This window comes from Rattus norvegicus, chromosome 10, assembly GCF_021556685.1.
Source record: "Rattus norvegicus strain SHRSP/BbbUtx chromosome 10, alternate assembly SHRSP_T2T, whole genome shotgun sequence".
Lineage (NCBI taxonomy): Eukaryota > Metazoa > Chordata > Mammalia > Rodentia > Muridae > Rattus > Rattus norvegicus.
This window is the reverse complement of record NC_141543.1, coordinates 61,758,525-61,775,862: the sequence shown is the minus strand read 5'-3', so window position 1 is coordinate 61,775,862 and position 17,338 is coordinate 61,758,525. Positions and strand designations below refer to the sequence as shown.

The following is a 17,338-nucleotide window of genomic DNA, read 5'->3' as shown; positions in this document are numbered from 1 at the left end:
TCAGGTGACAGCAGATGCTGGCGAGGATGCGGAGAAAGAGGAACACTCCTCCATTGTTGGTGGGATTGCAGACTGGTACAACCATTCTGGAAATCAGTCTGGAGGTTCCTCAGAAAATTGGACATTGAACTGCCTGAGGATCCAGCTATACCTCTCTTGGGCATATACCCAAATGATGCCCCAACATATAAAAAAGACACGTGCTCCAGTATGTTCATCGCAGCCTTATTTATAATAGCCAGAAGCTGGAAAGAACCCAGATGCCCTTCAACAGAGGAATGGATACAGAAAATGTGGTACATCTACACAATGGAATATTACTCAGCTATCAAAAACAACGGCTTTATGAAATTCGTGGGCAAATGGTTGGAACTGGAAAATATCATCCTGAGTGAGCTAACCCAATCACAGAAAGACATACATGGTATGCACTCACTGATAAGTGGCTATTAGCCCAAATGCTTGAATTACCCTAGATGCCTAGAACAAATGAAACTCAAGACGGATGATCAAAATGTGAATGCTTCACTCCTTCTCTAAAAGGGGAACAAGAATACCCTTGGCAGGGAAGAGAGAGGCAAAGATTAAAACAGAGACTGAAGGAACTACCATTCAGAGCCTGCCCCACATGTGGCCCATACATATACAGCCACCCAATTAGACAAGATGGATGAAGCAAAGAAGTGCAAAAAAAAAAAAAAGAAATGTAAATAAGAAATACTCAATTTTATAAAGATTAAAAAAAAGAATGAAAGGAAAATAGTGGGAAGCATGGCTACAAGCCATGTCTAAAACCAGTGATTTTGATGCTGTTTTTTTATTGGTTTGTTTTAAAATATGTGCTTCTCTGTGGTATGTGTACCACTGTGTGATTTTTTTTTTTGGCCAAAACTAAAATAAAAGGTGTCAGATACCCTAAAAAAAAAGAAGAAGAAAAAGTGGGGAAGAACCTTAAACACATGGGCATTGGGGAAATTTTCCTGAACAGAACACCAATGGCTTATGTTCTAAGATCAAGAATCATCAAATTAGACCTCATAAAATAGTAAAGTTTCTATAAGGCAAAGGACACTGTCCATAGGACAAAACAGCAACCAACAGATTGGGAAAGGGTCTTTACCAACCCTACATCAGATAGAGGGATACTATCTTATATACACAAAGAACTCAAGAAGTTAGACTCCAGAGTTTCAAATAATCCTATTAAAAATGGGGTAGAGAGCTAAACAAAGAAATCTCAACTGAGGAATACCACATGGCTAAGAAGCTAAAGAAATGTTCAACATCCTTAATCATCAGGGAAATTCAAATCAAAACAACACTGAGATTCCACCTCACACCAGTCAGAATGCCTAAGATCAAAAACTCAGGTGACAGTAGATGCTGGCGAGGATATGGGAAAAGAACACTCCTCCATTGTTGGTAGGATAGCAAGCTGCTACGATCACTCTGGAAAACAGTCTGGAGATTCCTCAGAAAATTGGACATAGTACTACCTGAGGACCCAGCTCTAGCACTCCTGGGAATATACCCAAAAGATGCTGCAAGATGTAACAAGGACACATGCTCCACTATGTTCACAGCACCCTTGTTTATAATAGCCAGAAGCTGGAAAGAACCCAGATGTCTCTCAACAGAGGAATGGATACAAAAAATGTACTACATTTACAAAATGAAGTACTACTCAGCTATTAAAAACAATGACTACATGAAATTTTTAGGCAAATGGATTGAATTATAAAATATTACCCTGGGTGAGATAACCCAGTCAAAAAAGAACAGAAATGGTATGCACTCACTGAATAGTGGATATTAGCCCAAAAGTTTGGAATACCTAAGAAAAAATTCACAGATCATATGAATCCCAAGACGAAGGAAGACCAAAATTTGCTTTCTTCATTCCTTTTTAGAAGGGAGAACAAAGTACTCATGGGAGGAAATACAGGAACAAAGAGTGGAGCAGCACTTGAAGAAAAGGTCATCCAGAGACTGCCCCACCTGGGGATCCATCCCTTATGCAGCTACAAACCCAGTCACTATTGCTGATGCCGAGAAGTGCTTGCTGACAGGAGCCAGATATGGGTGTCTCCTGAGGGGCTCTGCCAGTTTCCTACTGACACAGATGAAGATGGTTGCAGCTAACCATCGGACTGAACACAGGGACCCAAATGGAGGAGTTAGAGCAAAGACTGAAGGAGTGGAAGGAGTTTGCAACACCAAAGGAAACTATCAACCAACCAAATTCCACCTAGCACCCAGGGATTAAACCACCAAACAATGAGTACACGTGGAGGGAACGACAACTCTAGCCACATACGTGGCAGAGGATGACATTGTCCAGCAACAATGTGAGTAAATGCCCTTGGTCCTGTGAAGGCTTGTTTCTCCAATATAGGGTAATGACGGAGCATTGAGGATGGAGTGGGTGGTTGGGAATGGGAGCATTCTCATAGAAGAAGGGGGAGAGGGAGGGGCGTGGGAGATGGGAAAGGAGATACATTTGAAATGTAAGTACATGAAATATTCAATAAAAATATAAATATATTTTACATAAAAAAGAAGATATTTTTCTCTGCTAAACAACATTCAATGCAATACTCTTTGTCATGATGCAAGTTGGGCGCAAACTCAGGAGAAAAGACAGGCAAAGAGAGCTGTGTAGCAATCACATCAAGTTCACATGTAACATTCAACATCATGGTTCTATCCGTTGTCAACTTGACACACAAGCACATCATGTTAAATCCCCAACTTTCCACTTTTTATCTCTAAAGTTTCAGTTTAATCTCACCATGAAAAGTGCAATCTGGTTTCAAAGGTCCCATTAGACCTTGATAATTCCCATAGTTTAAATCCATCTCTCGACAGACTTGAAGCAATGTCTTATCCATGAGCTCCTATAATATAAGATACAAGTTACACACTTCCAATATCCAGTGACGAAGAATAAGCACTGACACCCAACGTGGACGAATCAGAGCACAGTAAGGAATGGTCAAACCACAGACCAATTCTTTCAGCATAAGCACCAACTTCTACACTTTAGCACCTAGCGATGGAGATCATGGTGGCATTGACAGGACTCCAATGAACTTGGATATCTCCACCCATCCAGTTCTGCACATGAAATACACATGGCCTCTTTCTTAGGCCATCTCTCTACGCCTACCTACAACTTTCTTCATCAGAAAACAATTGTGATTCTGACTCTCCACATCCTAGGATTTCCATTTACTCTTAGGCTTCCCTTTCAAAGGTTCATAGAATGATCTGTCAAGACTTCACTGCAGGGTCTTTGACTCAAACCTGGCCTTAGCTGTTATCTGAAGCTGTGCATCTTGACTCAATGACCTGCTCAATCTGGAATCTTGCCTGCTTACCCCCCAAAAAAACGTAGGTGTGACACCGGTAAGTTCGGGTGACAGCTTGACAAGTAACCTGCCCCAGACAATGTCTGTAGGATGTACTGACCATGGGGAAACACTTCCTTGAGCATTTGCATTTGCAGAACAGGGGATATCGTCAATTAAGGCTTTCTGCCTCTAAATGGACTTGGCTCTTCAAAAGATGAAACCTGGGGGAAGAGAGTGAACACCCAGAAGTGCAGACATCATGAGACTGCAGGACAGACTCCACTTCTGCACACCTCTGCCCACATCTCTGGTCCAAGGGGAAACTGCACAGTGCCTCTGGACACCGCTGGTACCTTCGGTTCTGGCCTGCGCCCAGGACTGAACTGGACCAGCCAAGCAGCTCCCTGCACCCAAATCCCATGGGGGAGAGAGCTGGACACTCAGAAGTGTGGACAGTCTTGAGAAGTCGGAAGAGACTACCCTCTGCCCACATTACAGACCCCAGAGGGAATCGCATAGTGCCAACTGTGCCCCCTGGGTACAAGGACCTAGGAGCAATCAGGGGCAGGACCTTTCTGATTCCTGCTCTCACCTAGAGCTGGAAGACAGTCTCCAGGAGCAGCTACACACCTGAGATCAGAGCACCTGTTCTCAGAAAAGCCTGAAAGAAAACAGGAAAGCAGTTCTACAGAAGTGCTGACATGGAGGCCTATAGGAGGGGTCCCATTTTCACTCGATAGAAACACTAAATCTACATCTTTGAATTTGTTCTTTCACAGACCCAAAGGCAAGCACATTTGACTTCAAGGTGGCCCACTTTCAAGAACATGGGGCGGTTCTAGAAACGCCAGTTAGGGTGAAGCATCGCTATGCAGTACTGAAAAACCCAAGCTTCTCGCCATTAGGAGTTGTGCTGAGAATAATCCCTGCTGCCCGGCGCTTCATCCCCATCACTTCCATCACACTGATCTACTATCACCTCAGTCTTGAAGAGGTCACCCTTCACCTCTACCTCATCCCCAATGACTGCACCATTCAGAAGGTAACTCAGAACCCCAAAGGTGGGACCAGGTTGTGTTAACAGAAAACCCGAGATGCAGCTGTTGAGTCCCTTGAAGAGATTCTTAACTGGGAAAGTGAATGTGTTCTGTGGGGGAAACCCTGGAGTGTATGAGTCGGCCTTCTTCTAGACCACTCACACCAGAGTCCCTTACAACTGCATCAGTGCCTTTTTGCCAATCTCTACATAGGATTTTATAGCCTCTTACCCCAAACAGAGTATTAGAATGCTCCACTACCAACATGTAGTGAACTCCCTCTTCCCTGGCAGAGACCTCATTCTCAAATGAACAGGACAGGGGCCAATAATGCAACCACCCATGTGGGAGAACACAAGTTAAAAGGGTGCCCAGGAGGTGTCACCACCCTATCCCACACAAATGTACTAATCAACCACCTTGCCTCATTTAGACCAGATGCTGTGGCCCAGAGATCTAGATAAATCACTGTGTGTAATGTTCCCTAGGCCATTGATGAGGAAGAAATGAAGTTTCAGTTCGTGAGAATACACAAGCCACCCCCAGTAGATAGCCTGTACATCGGCTCCCGCTACATCGTGTCTGGTTCTGAGAAGCTGGAAATCACCCCGAAGGTGAGCATCCAGAGTTTGATACTTGTCGGGGTCTGATGCCAGGCTTGGGAAATATGTGGGGCAGATTTGAAGGCTTAGCAGCCAACTAAGAGAGGGAGGAAGCAATTGGAATCTCAACAATCAAGACTTATCACCTAAACATCAAAGTTGTTGTTAAGGGACCACAGAGGATTGCAGAGTAGGCCTGGGGAAGTGAGGAATTAGATTCAATCTGGCAAAGAGAAGAGTCCCGTTAAACATGGAGAGAAGCCCAGGCTGAGAATGTGTGAGCAGGACTTTCAGAATGAGTGCTAACTCATCCCTGGCTGTGAGGGTTTGAATCTGAAGTGTCTCCTACAGGTATAAATGCTTAAACACTGGGTCCCCAGACAGTGGTAATATTCGGGAAATTTGTAGAAGCAAAAATGTGAGGCCTGGGTGTCAGACAAAGGTCATTAGTGGCAGGCCATGAGGCTTATGCCCATGCCCCTCTCCCTAACTCAGACATACCAACTCCTGATGTCCTGGGAATATAACAAGTTCCCGCCACAAATAATTGAACCCTAAACTCCATGCATTTCCCAACATGAAACTAACTAACAACATAATTCCTTCCTTAAGTTTCCTCCTGTCAGGTTTGTCAGAACAATGAGAAAAGAAACAGTATGCTAGTGTGGCCTGTAGTTTTAAAAAGCCACGTTATAACCTTCTCGGGCTGTGTTCTCAGCTTAGCTCCGAGAATACTCTGCCACTGATCCTACTCCTGACATGGCTCTGCCCATGGCAAGCTGGTAATCTGAGCCCTGGGAGCTGTGATTGCTCCTCCAACTCCTCACAGCTAACTCCACCAAACCTCTAACGACCGCCCTGTGGCTGTGCTCTGTCTCCTGCCCACCTGAGTGCAGATGGAAAACACCAGACAGCCTTAATATTTAAAAACCAGCCATATAACACAACTGCTGGGCTTTAATTAGATTCTAATAGACAATCTATTGCTCTAAACTCATCAGCTAACCTAAATTAGGAGTCTGCCAGTGATGAAGGCCACCACCAGTTCTAGTAGCCCCCAGACCTTACATGGCTTGTGCTCTTCTCTCCAAAGCCTGGCCAAAATATCCTTTCTCTATCGCTCTCCCTCCTTTTCCGCCTTGGACCCAGAAAATCCCACCTCTTTATCTCCACCCAACAATTAGCTTCTGCTATCTTTATTGACATAATCAAGAAATAATAGAGAATGAGATTTCAGTATCAGTCCCTGCCTCTGCATGCTGGGTCCTCAGCCTTCTGAGTAAAGGTGTATGTTCACAGGCTGTGGATCACCTCAGTGCAAAAAAGAGGCAGTATATAATGTGGTGAGCAAGATCAAGAAAGTTTGTGACTGGGGATATCCCTCCTTCACAGAATGAGTATGGAATTCTCACAGAGGATCTCTCTCTCCCTCCCTCCCCACTCCTCTCTCGATAGATAGATAGATAGATAGATAGATAGATAGATAGATAGATAGATAGATAGATAGATAGATATAGATAGATATCTATCCCCCCCCCTCTCTCTCTAGGAACTGGAGCTATGCTACAGGAGCAGCAAGGAATTCCAGCTCTTCTCTGAGATCTATGTTGGACACATGGGTTCAGAGATTAAGCTGCAAATCAAAGACAAGAAGCACACGCAACTCATATGGGAGGCCTTGCTGAAACCAGGTAAAATTAGTGTAAATCCAGAGACCCTGAAGCTTAAACAAAGGCAATGACTAGGGAGAGGTATACTTTTGTTATTTCTTGATGCCACGAGAAAGCAAGATCAATTATGTGGTTTTGCAAGATCCATGAGAGGTGGGGTGAGCACAGTTTACACAGTGAAGGATGCTGTAACAGTCAGCTCTTCCCGTTTGGGACAAATATATGAGAAAAACACAATTTGTAAAGAAAAAAAAGATTTTTTTGATTCAAGGTCTTAGAACCAAGTGTTGATCCATGGTCAGGTGGTTCTGACTCTTTGAGCCTGATATGAAATAGGATATGATAGAAGTGGGAGCTTCCAGGTAAGAGAGAAGGTCTATCTCTTCTTGCTTTCACCAAGGAGAGAGGGGGAGAAGGTAAAGAGACAGAGAGAAAGTAGGAGTGGGGAGAAGAAAAGGAATTGGAAGTGAGGAGGAGAGAAAGTCCACGCAGTGTGTTCTCTCCAGGACATGCCCAGTGACTGTCCTCCTCCAGCTGCACACCCTTATGTGATTCCCTTTCCACTCTCAGTACTCACTCCATGGTGAGAGCACTGGTGTATGGCTCCATTCATACACCCACAGCCCTCAGGACCAGCCACCTGTGAATACTGCTGCAGGACCAGTTCTTCAACACATGATCGTTGTTCAGGGAACACATCGTATGCAAAGCACCACATACCCTAAGCCCCGTTTTCTCAATCCCGTGTTCTCTTTCGGCTCCCACTGCCCTGGAAGTGATAGATTGAGGAGCACAAAGATCTGCCTTCAGATCACATAACAGCTCAGCTTTAAAATGAAGGAATTTTGTCAAAATGAGATACTTGGTGTGTAAATCCGTACATAATTTACATTAATAAATTATTTTATTCTAGTTACTCAACCTTAAAAAAGTAAAAGAAAGAAAAGTCCTCTCTTCTCTCCCTCCTACTCCTGCCAGCTCTGCTTCTTTTCTATAAATCTCTTTACCACATTCAAATGATTTTTCTTCATCTCTCACAGTAAACTTGGACCATCTGTGTGACCCAGGGTTTTGTACTATCCTGAGGAACATAGTGATGCCACCAGCATGTATGCAGATGGAATATGTACCTCCCATAATTTCTTTGCCAGGACTTTAGCAGTAAATCCACTGTCCCTGCGAGCTGGTTTCCCATGGATAGCTGACTGATGTGTAGACCCAGCTAGTGAGGGTCCAGAGACAGGAGCTGTGGGTGCTATGAGCTCATGATGGCCATGGAAATACCCTGATTATAAGACAGCACTCACAAGCCTTCTCCATAGAGTATGTGGCTGTATTCTTTCAAATTCCTCTTCTACAGTGTTCCTTAAGTGTTAATGGGATGTTATAAATGTATTAGTTACAGAGATGAGTATTCACCCAATTCATACTTTATTTTCAGCATCGTATATAGCAATAAGTATCTGCAGTCGCCTCCATTCACACTAAAGAGAGACTTTCCTCATGACTGTTAAAAGTAGCCTTTGTCTGTGGTGTAGACACAGATAGGTAAAAGGGCAGTAATCCTGTGTCCATTAGCCAAGCAGCAGCAGTAGCTTCTCTTAAAGGTCTAAGATTTCTGTAGACCTGGGTTGGTTTATTCGTTTTACAAGAATTTTATTGCTAGGGATGTACTCTATCTTATGGAGTGTGAATTATGGAGCTAGTGGCTGCTCCCATCGTGTTTGTGCCACCGTGCAGCAGAGGGACCACCTTAGCAGGTCAGTTCATGATCATAGAGAGCACAGCTGGATCAGACTGTTGTTGATGCCTTTTCTTCCTCAGCAGCCTGAGGGCTTAGCAACAGGAGGAAAGCTTCCAATTCACCTTCAGCTTGAATTCTCTATACCACATGTCTAAGAGGTGCTGTGTAATCAACACTATTGCCCTATCTACTAGTTCTTCTGGGGAACTAGTCAGAATGACATGAGCCTGTAGTGATCCCCAGGACTTCCCTGCCCACAAACTCTAAAGGAGGGGTCCCACACTTGGAAGTGGGTTTTGTTTTAAAACTCATTACTTCTAGGATCTCCATTTCAAGCCTTGTATTGTGTTTTAGTTTTTATAATTAGTAAATAACAGGTTCCTAGTCTACCTATGTTATACCAATCTACTACTGTCCTTTCTTCAGTCCCGAAGGCCAAGTCCCACTTCTAGTTTCTGGTTTCGGGGGGTTTAGAAGCTTCACGCGGGAGATGTGCTGTTTCCTTCTGGACCTGGATTGTCTTGTTCGATGTCTCTCCTACTTTTTACACTTACCTCTATAATGTCATTTTCTTCGTGCCTCAGTCAAACCCCATGCTATGAATGTACCACACATCCATTATCTAGTCCTCTGTTGATGGACATCTAGGCAATTACATTTCCTAGCTATTGGGAACAGAACTTCAATGTGCATGGTTGTGCAAATGCCTCCATTGTAGCATATAAATTTTGTTGTACAGTGCCAAGGAAGTGTGAGAGAACTCACAAATAAAGGAAAGAAAGAAAGAAAGAAAGAAAGAAAGAAAGAAAGAAAGAAAGAAAGAAAGAAAGAAAGAAAGAAAGACCAAACAAGAACTGATCCCATGCAAATCACAACAAGGCCTTTATTTATGGTCACTCTGTCACTGTTGTCATTAGATAGTCCAGTTTATCTACAGCTCAGGATACACAAGATGATCCATCTAGCATGGATTATTTCCCGTATCATCTTTCTTTCATACAAATTGGATCAGGGCTTCCCAATACTAAAAACGGTGTCCCTGAACTGACCTCCCTAAACTGTTAGAGCACAGTGAATATAGGAACTGTCAATCACCTGAGGCTTATTCATAAGCTGCAATTCACTAATCTTCTTCACTCATGGATGAAATTCATTTGCTATTCCCATGTGCTCTGTCTTGTCTCATCTTAATTCTACCATCAAATCCAGAACACAAGTTTGTCATCTGTGAGTGTACAAAATCAAACAAGGACAAAAATATCTTTATTTTTAACCAAAATGATTAGCAAGGGACTTGATTGCTGCCCAAAAGGAATTCAGTTGAGGATAAAATTGAGTCTGAGATCATGTGAGAGAAGTGTCTGTTGTTCATTCTCAGGTCTATTCTCTCTATGATGATAGACTAGGCCCAAGACACCCTCGATAACTGAGGAGATGTTCACCTTCAGAGTAAATCAGAATGTCTGTAGTTCATTCTCAAAATCTCAGGCACAGGTAGGAGTTTCACAGAATGCACTGGGTGTTGGTGTGGACATCATTACAGATGGTTCATCTCTCCTTTCTTCCAGGAGACCTCAGACCTGCACTGCCCAGGATTGCTCCAGCCACAAAAGGTTAGTAAAAACTCTAAGAGTCTAGAGAAGCCAATAGTATTCTGCTGCTACATCTTGTGATTCTTAAAAGGAAAGACTGCAAGGAGAGAGCCACAGTTTGCAGACCTCACCAGAATGTGGGAGAGGCCCATACCTAGGGTAGAGTTTCTCTCATGCCCCTTGCTGCTTCCCACACTGACAATGACTTTACACACTCCGAAACTGATACCCCACCAAAAAACTCTCCTCTTGATTATGCAGAGTGTCATACTGATGATACCTGGCCTCAAGATGGTAATGCTATTTTTCTACTGGCCTTCCAGAGGAAGTAGAGAGGCAGGGGTGCAGAAGAAAGGAGCAGTTTCAGAAAAAGAGGAAGAAGTGGGTGGCCAGTCAGTGACACCGAAGGAGCATTTTATTTTTTGCTCAGTGACTTTCTCATCTTTACCCTTAGATGCTCCTGCCCTGCTACACTTCATGGACCAGCATCGGGAGCAGCTGGTGGCCCGAGTGACATCAGTGGACCCTCTCTTGGACAAGCTGCATAGTCTGGTGCTGAGTGAAGATTCCTATGAGGCAGTGAGGGCTGAAACCACAAACCAAGACAAGATGAGGAAGCTGTTAAGCCTCAGCCGGGCCTGGAGTCGAGCCGGCAAAGACCAATTCTACAACGCTCTGAAGGAGACCCATCCTCACCTGGTCATGGATCTGCTTGAGATGTCGGGTGGAGTCTCTTTGAGATACTGACATCCTGTCTGAGGGGTGAGCAATCTCCTTAGAGTCCTGGCTCTGCCTGAACTTCCTTTGGTCCTTAGTTTCTCCATCAGCAGCTAGTGGCCATGTGAGCTTCTTTTCTGATGACACTGTTTCCAGGACACCTCTTGGGGATCCAGATGCTCCCCCTTGGCTTCCCTAGACAGATGGTCATGGGAGTTGAGCATCTCAGAAAACACCCAGTAGCACCGGTATTTCTATCAGGACCTTGTTGAGCCTGCACTAATGGCCAGACTGGCCAGCATTAAGCCAACTTGACCCACCACGATACACACAGGATGGGGATCCTGAGAATGAAAACAAAGAGATGATGGCTCTCCCTGGAAAGTGCATGTCTCATGAATAGGAGAGGAGGAGGCTTTTAAAATGCATGCTGTCTGGTCAAACAGAGATGTAGGGAAGTCACATGATGCAACATGTGGTCACCACCAGAAACACTTCAGATTCAGTGCACATTGTGAACTAATCTTGGGCAGTTACATATGCACAAGCCTTCTGTTCTAGTAATGAACTTGCAAGCCTCACATTTGGTTACGTCATCCCATATGGAGGTGAGAGTCATGGCTTAAGAAACTGATGTGCGAGTGTTGAACAGATGACTGAACAGAGGCTCAGTGGTAAGAGCTGCTCTTGAAATGATCAGAGTCCAACTCCCAGCACCTACTTCAGGCGGCTCACAACTGTGTAACACCAAAGCCCCAGATCCAGCATCTTATTCTGTACTTGATAGTCACCAATACACAGATGCACATTCAATCAAACACACAGCATTTTTAATATTTATAAGAGAATGACAAAATGGGTGTCCTCTTCCCATCTCCCAATGGAATTATCTCACCAAAACTCATGTCAGACTTGAGGCTTGGAAGCCTGTGTGCTTACCAGGAGCACAGCCCTGCCAGTCTCTTTCTCCAGGCTACAAGGCTTTCCCTCTGGGTCATGTTTCTGCATCCCTTCCTGCCAGACTCATGGACAGAACAGTTAGCCGGTTTCTCAGTGTCTCCCATATTTTCCTCTTGACTATGCATGTGTGCTCTCTCTGCTGTTGGGATCTCTGCACTTTGCATCTCTTTCTCTTTTGGAGAACAATATTTCCCTCATTCTAACTCCAGCCCTTCCTAGGTCACAGGCAGGCAGCCTCAGCCCAGGAGACTTACCCAGAATCCTCCAGGTTTTATGGGATTTTTTTTAAAGTTTTGAGCTTCCTTTCTGTGATATTGACTTCATCTGGAATTTGGAAATAACTTAAACTAAACAAATAAGCCAATGGCAAGTAAAGCCAAGATTCTTAAATGTGTGTGACAGATATGAGCTGTCAATCAAGGTTCTTAAATGTATATGGCAGATATTACATAGTTATTTGTAAATAAGTAAAAATGCTAAAATATCAATACTTAATATACATTTTATACAGAGAGCATCTTAAATCTTATAAAGAGGAAATGTGTTAGATTTCTTGAATTATTGATGTGTTAAAATGAGTCCCCATCCCTTTCTCTGTCCCCTTATGCATTGTAAGGTCACCAAGTGCTCTGATTGACCCATGCCTCCATACTGACTGGGTTAGGATGGGCTGAGACACAAGCCCTGAGAGAACAGACTTTCTGTGGCCAACAGCAGAAGTGCACTGAGACAGTTCTCAACTTAGCTCCTCCAGAGGACAAGTCACCTGGACAGCGGTCAGGACTGGTTGCTTCAGACAATGGCACATTTGCAGGGAAATCGGCATTAGTGAACAGAATAGCTCAGTATTAAGTTTTCTTCCAAGAAACGTAATCATTCCTTCTCTGGGATCTTTGTCTAAGGATATGATGTGCAGCCTGCACAGCTGGTGTCCCTTTAATACAAACATACAATGTGGTGCCACCAAGAGACCCCTGAAACTGCAGAAAGAGTCAGGTCCTTTAAGAAATCCAAAGGGACAATGAGTGTTTAGAAATGGAGACGTTAAAGTACACATTTATCAAGCATAAATGAATAATTTTAAAAAGATACACATTTTATAATGAAAGATGTGTATTGACATATTTACATTTCCTGTTGATGATAATTAAACCCATTATAACAACAAATATCTTGAAATGGAAATTTAGGCTGATTAAGGGTTGGTTTTTAAATCTCCTACAGAGAGGGACTTATGTTTAAGCGATGTAAAATGGCAACTGTGTGCTTATGTGGCAGTCTGCTGGGGGAAAGGTTTGCGTGTCTGTGTGTTTTTCTCTTTGTGTTTGTTGTAGTTATTGTTGGTTTTTTAACTGTAAATACCCATTGATAAAGACTGCTTTGTGTCAAGTTACCAGTTATAGCTTAGATATCCATATAATGTGTTTATGTGACCTGAGGCCAATAGTCACAACAGAAAGCAGAATGGTCCTGCTTCTTGGCTGGAGCGGGGTGGAGTGGTCTGGGGTGTAAGTAGCTGTATTTTCCAGGCTGGTCCTTCCTTACGATCCTAGAATGTTTAAACATTTGGTGTCTTCCAGGAAACACATTAGAAAATTAAAAACCAAACCCTTTGACTCTTGGCACCTCGTGGGTTTTGCTTTTTTAAAAAGCAATAACATCCTTAATTTTAGTCTATGTAGATTTATTTTTAATTGAGGGATTAATGTGGAGCAGAGAATAAGGAATGTGCAACCAGTGACTGGCCCAACTTGAGACACATCCCATGTAAGAGAGCCAGGCGCTGACACTGTTACTGGTACTTTGCTACACTCGCAGAGAGGAGCCTAACATCCCGTTTCCTGAGAGACTTCATCCAGCAGTGGATGGAAAGAGATACAGAGACCCACAGACAACCTCATGTGGTGCTTGGGAGACTTGCAGAACAGTGAGGGATAGAATCAAGCAAGATGGAGGGGTCAAGGACACCACAAGAAGACCTGAAGACTGAACTAACCAGGGACCATGGGGAATCACAGAGGCAGACCTACCAACCAAAGACCATGTAGTGACTGGACCTAGGTCCCCTTTGTATTTGTAGCAGGTGTGCAGCTTGGGCTTCATGTGGGTCCACGATGTCTCTGACACTGTTGCCTGCCTTTGGATCCCTTCCCCCTGACTGGTCTGCATGGTTGGGCCTCGGTGATAAGGATGGTTTTAGGCCTATTGAGAGTGGATATCACAGGGTTGGGTGGTATTCAAGGGAGACTTCTTCTCTGAAGAGAACTGGAGGAGGTGGGGGAGGGATTTGTAAGGAGAGGACTAGGAGGAGAGGAGGAAGGGGAAATGCAACCAGCATGTAAAGTGAATAAATAATTTTTAACTTAAAAATAGCATTTTAAACATCTTATTCTAAAATAATCGTGATTAGCATTAAGATGGGTATATATTTTCTTTTTTAACATTTTTATTGGATATTTTTATTTACATTTCAAATGTTATCACCTTTCCTGATTTCCTGCCCCTAAACCCCCTATTCAATCCCCCCCTCCTCCTTATTCTATGAGGGTGCTCCCCCACCCATCCACCCACCTCTTCCTACCTCCCTTCCCTGACATCCCCCTACACTGGGGGGTCCAGTCTTGTCAGGACCAAGGGCTACTCCTCCCATTGGTTCCCAACAAGGCCAACCTCTGCTACATATGCAGCTGGAGCCGTGGGTCTGTCTCCTCGGTTAGTGGTTTAGTCCCTGGGAGCTCTGGTTGGTTGGTATTGTTCTTATGGGGTTGCAAACCCCTTCAATTCCTTCAATCCTTTCTTTAAACTCCTCCAATGGGGAATACCATTCTCAGTTCAGTGGTTTGCTGAGAGCGTTCACCTCTGTATTTGTCATGCTCTGACAGAGCCTCTCAGGAGACAGTTCTATCAGTGTCCTGTCAGCAATATTGTCTGGGCAATTTGGTGTCTGTATATGGAATGGATCTCCCATGTGGGGGCCCAGTGTAGGGGAATGTCAGAGTGGAAAGGTGGGAGGGAGTGGGTGTGTGGGTGAGGGAACATGCTCATAGATGCAGGGGGAGGGGTGATGAAGGAGAAACGGGTAACATTTAAAATGTAAATTTAAAAAATATCCAATAAAAGAAAAAATCTGATCTAATTTTGTATCCTGACTCTGTTGTAATTTCTGTGTAAAAAGCTGTAACTTCTTCCAAAATCGGACTGACAGCAAAGTCTAGAAAACTGCCATTAATTTATTTTTTTTCTTTTTCCTGTTTTCTTTTTCTTTTTTCCAGCCTTTTTGAGACAATGTTTTGCTGTGCAGTCCTTGCTGTCCTGAAATGCACTCTGTACACCAGGGTGCACTTGAACTCTCAGTGAAGAGATCCATTTGCCTCGGCTACCTGAGTGCTGGGAATAAAGCCATGTGCCAACACCATCCAGCCAAACAATGTCTTTATCCCTCTTCATCATTGTGTCAGTTCTCGATCCTATACACTTGTCCATAAGGTCAAGTGGTAGGAGTTGCAGGGGATTCGTGGTGGCGTTAGCTAACATGATCACCCCGGAAGTCTAGTCTTTAACCAGTGAGCAGTGCTTCCTTCAAGGTGTGACCCTCATGATTGCTTTGGGCAATGTATAAACTGGTGAAAAAGACCAGACCTATGAATCCTCCTCAGCTCCCTCTTGCAGCCTGCATTCAGCTGCCCCACATGCCAGACTGCAGCGAAACAAACTAAGCTTCTCAAGATGGGCAGTGGTCAAACCAACAGAACCCCTGGTGAGCAAAAGGATTGTACATAAAAACATTAACTAACACAGTGAGCCTGGAGTCACTTCTGCTGTTCTCACACGAGGTGGCGCTATGAACCGAGGTTTACATCAATTCTGGGACACACAGAGGCACAGGATGAAGAGTTTGGTGCGAGAGCAGGTGGATCCAGTTCAAGAAAGGGGTTCCTGCAAATGTCTGTGGTTTTCCATTGTTCCACGAGTGATCTCTAACAAATTCATTTCTATTCTTTTACATGAGCTTAATGAGTCATTCTTTGTTCTGTGGAAAGATCAGAATTTAGGGGCAGATGCTAATTTTACGTCTCCCCAGAAAAGTCACACAACAGTTGATCAACAAATGTTTGAGCACTTGCAAATGATACTACACACTACATGCAGATACAGGGTAAATATAAAAATGTACATTATTAAGAGTTACCTAAAACACATTATCAGATTATTTAAACTCAGGATCTTTAAAATTATTTATTGATTCTGCTTTGGTCTCAAGTCTAAACAGCCCAAAAGAAGTTAGAAGTCATTCTGCAAAGTGCATGGAGAATGTGTACTCAGGGAACCAAATCTCAAAACAGACTAAGACTGTAAATCAAATCATAATGTTTTATAATAAATTAATCGCCATTCGTGGCAGTGTTTTTCCACTATACTAACAAAATTTAAATTACTTCAGTGTTTTCTTGAAAAACTTATCAAATATAGCTAGCTTAAAACATTTTATTGGTTAAGAATGTTTTTGGCTGAAAATGTTTTACAGGATAAACTAAGAGGTTCGATCTGAAGTAGAATGACAAGTAAAAAGACATTGGCTAGAAAAGTATTCAATCACCAAGAGAAACCTTGTTACCAAGTGGTGCTGCACAAACCCCACATGTGGACGACTGACCTCTCACCCTACAGAGCAGGCAGCTCCAGATTCACCAAAGAAAACACAGACCTAAACCCTGAAAGCGCCTGAGGGGAAGTGGGGAACACTTCATGGAGCAGCACAGGGGAGGCCTTTCTGAAGAGGACTCTAGTCATCGGGGAAATGAGGTAAACTGACAAAAAGGACCATATGGAATCCAAAGGCTATAGTTTGGGGCTCACGGTTGGAGTCCATGATCATCATGGCTAGGAGCATGGCAGCAGACAGGCAAGCATGGTGCTGAGAGCTCACATCCTGATCCACAAGCTCAAAGCAGAAATAGAGACAAGGGCACTGGGGTTGGCTGGGCTTCTGAAACCCCAAAGCTTGCCCTCATTGGCACACCACCTTTTACAAAGGCACTCACTCCCCTGGGGTCGCCCTCCTCCTCATCTTCCTTCAGCTTTTCCCTAACTTAACCACGGGGTCAGCAGCTTCTGTCCATTGGTTGGGTGCACATATCTGCATCTGACTCTTTCAGCTGCTTGTTGGGCCTTTCAGAGGGCAGTCATGATAGGTCCTTTTTGTAAGCACGCCATAGCCTCAGTCATAGCGTCAGGCCTTTGGGCCTCCCCTTGAGCTGGATCCCACTTTGGGCCTGTCATTGGACCTCCTTTTCCTCAGGCTCTTCTCCATTTTGGTCTCTGCACTTCTTTCATACAGGAACAAGTCTGGAACAGAGTTTTGACTGTGGGATGGCAACCCCAACCCTCACTTGATGTCCTGACTTTCTACTGCAGGTGGACTCTACAAGTTCCCTCTCCCCACTGTAGGACATTTCATCTAAGGTCCCTCCCTTTCAGTCCTGAGAGACTCTCACCTCTCAGGTCTCTGGTACGTTCTAGAGAGTCCCCCCACCTCCTAGCTCCCAAGGTTGCCTGTTTCCATTCTTTCTGCTGTTCCTTAGGACTTCAGTCTTGTTCCTCACCCAGTCAGCCATCCACCCAATACCTAACAATGTTCCCCTCTTCTCCTCCCTGTCCCCTTT

The 17,338-nt window shown here is 43.9% G+C and overlaps 1 protein-coding gene across 6 annotated transcripts in view; it reads left to right on the top strand.

The window, feature by feature from the left end:
- Window positions 1-15,683, top strand: part of Nlrp1b (NLR family, pyrin domain containing 1B) — a 55,177-nt gene extending 39,494 nt beyond the window's left edge. For 3 of the 6 annotated variants that reach the window (XM_087574980.1, XM_087574979.1, XM_087574981.1), the window contains 6 exons: window positions 4,133-4,395; window positions 4,879-5,004; window positions 6,542-6,683; window positions 9,975-10,019; window positions 10,453-10,760; window positions 14,948-15,683. In XM_087574980.1, coding sequence (XP_087431106.1) covers window positions 4,133-4,395; window positions 4,879-5,004; window positions 6,542-6,683; window positions 9,975-10,019; window positions 10,453-10,745 — 869 coding nt within the window. In that variant the 3' untranslated portion in view covers window positions 10,746-10,760; window positions 14,948-15,683. Of the gene's footprint in view, window positions 1-1,910; window positions 2,559-4,132; window positions 4,396-4,878; window positions 5,005-6,541; window positions 6,684-9,974; window positions 10,020-10,452; window positions 10,761-14,947 lie in introns of those variants that run through there. The other 3 variants (XR_015631782.1, XR_015631781.1, XM_087574982.1) reach the window with 2 other exon arrangements.
- The last annotated feature ends 1,655 nt before the right edge of the window (window positions 15,684-17,338 follow it).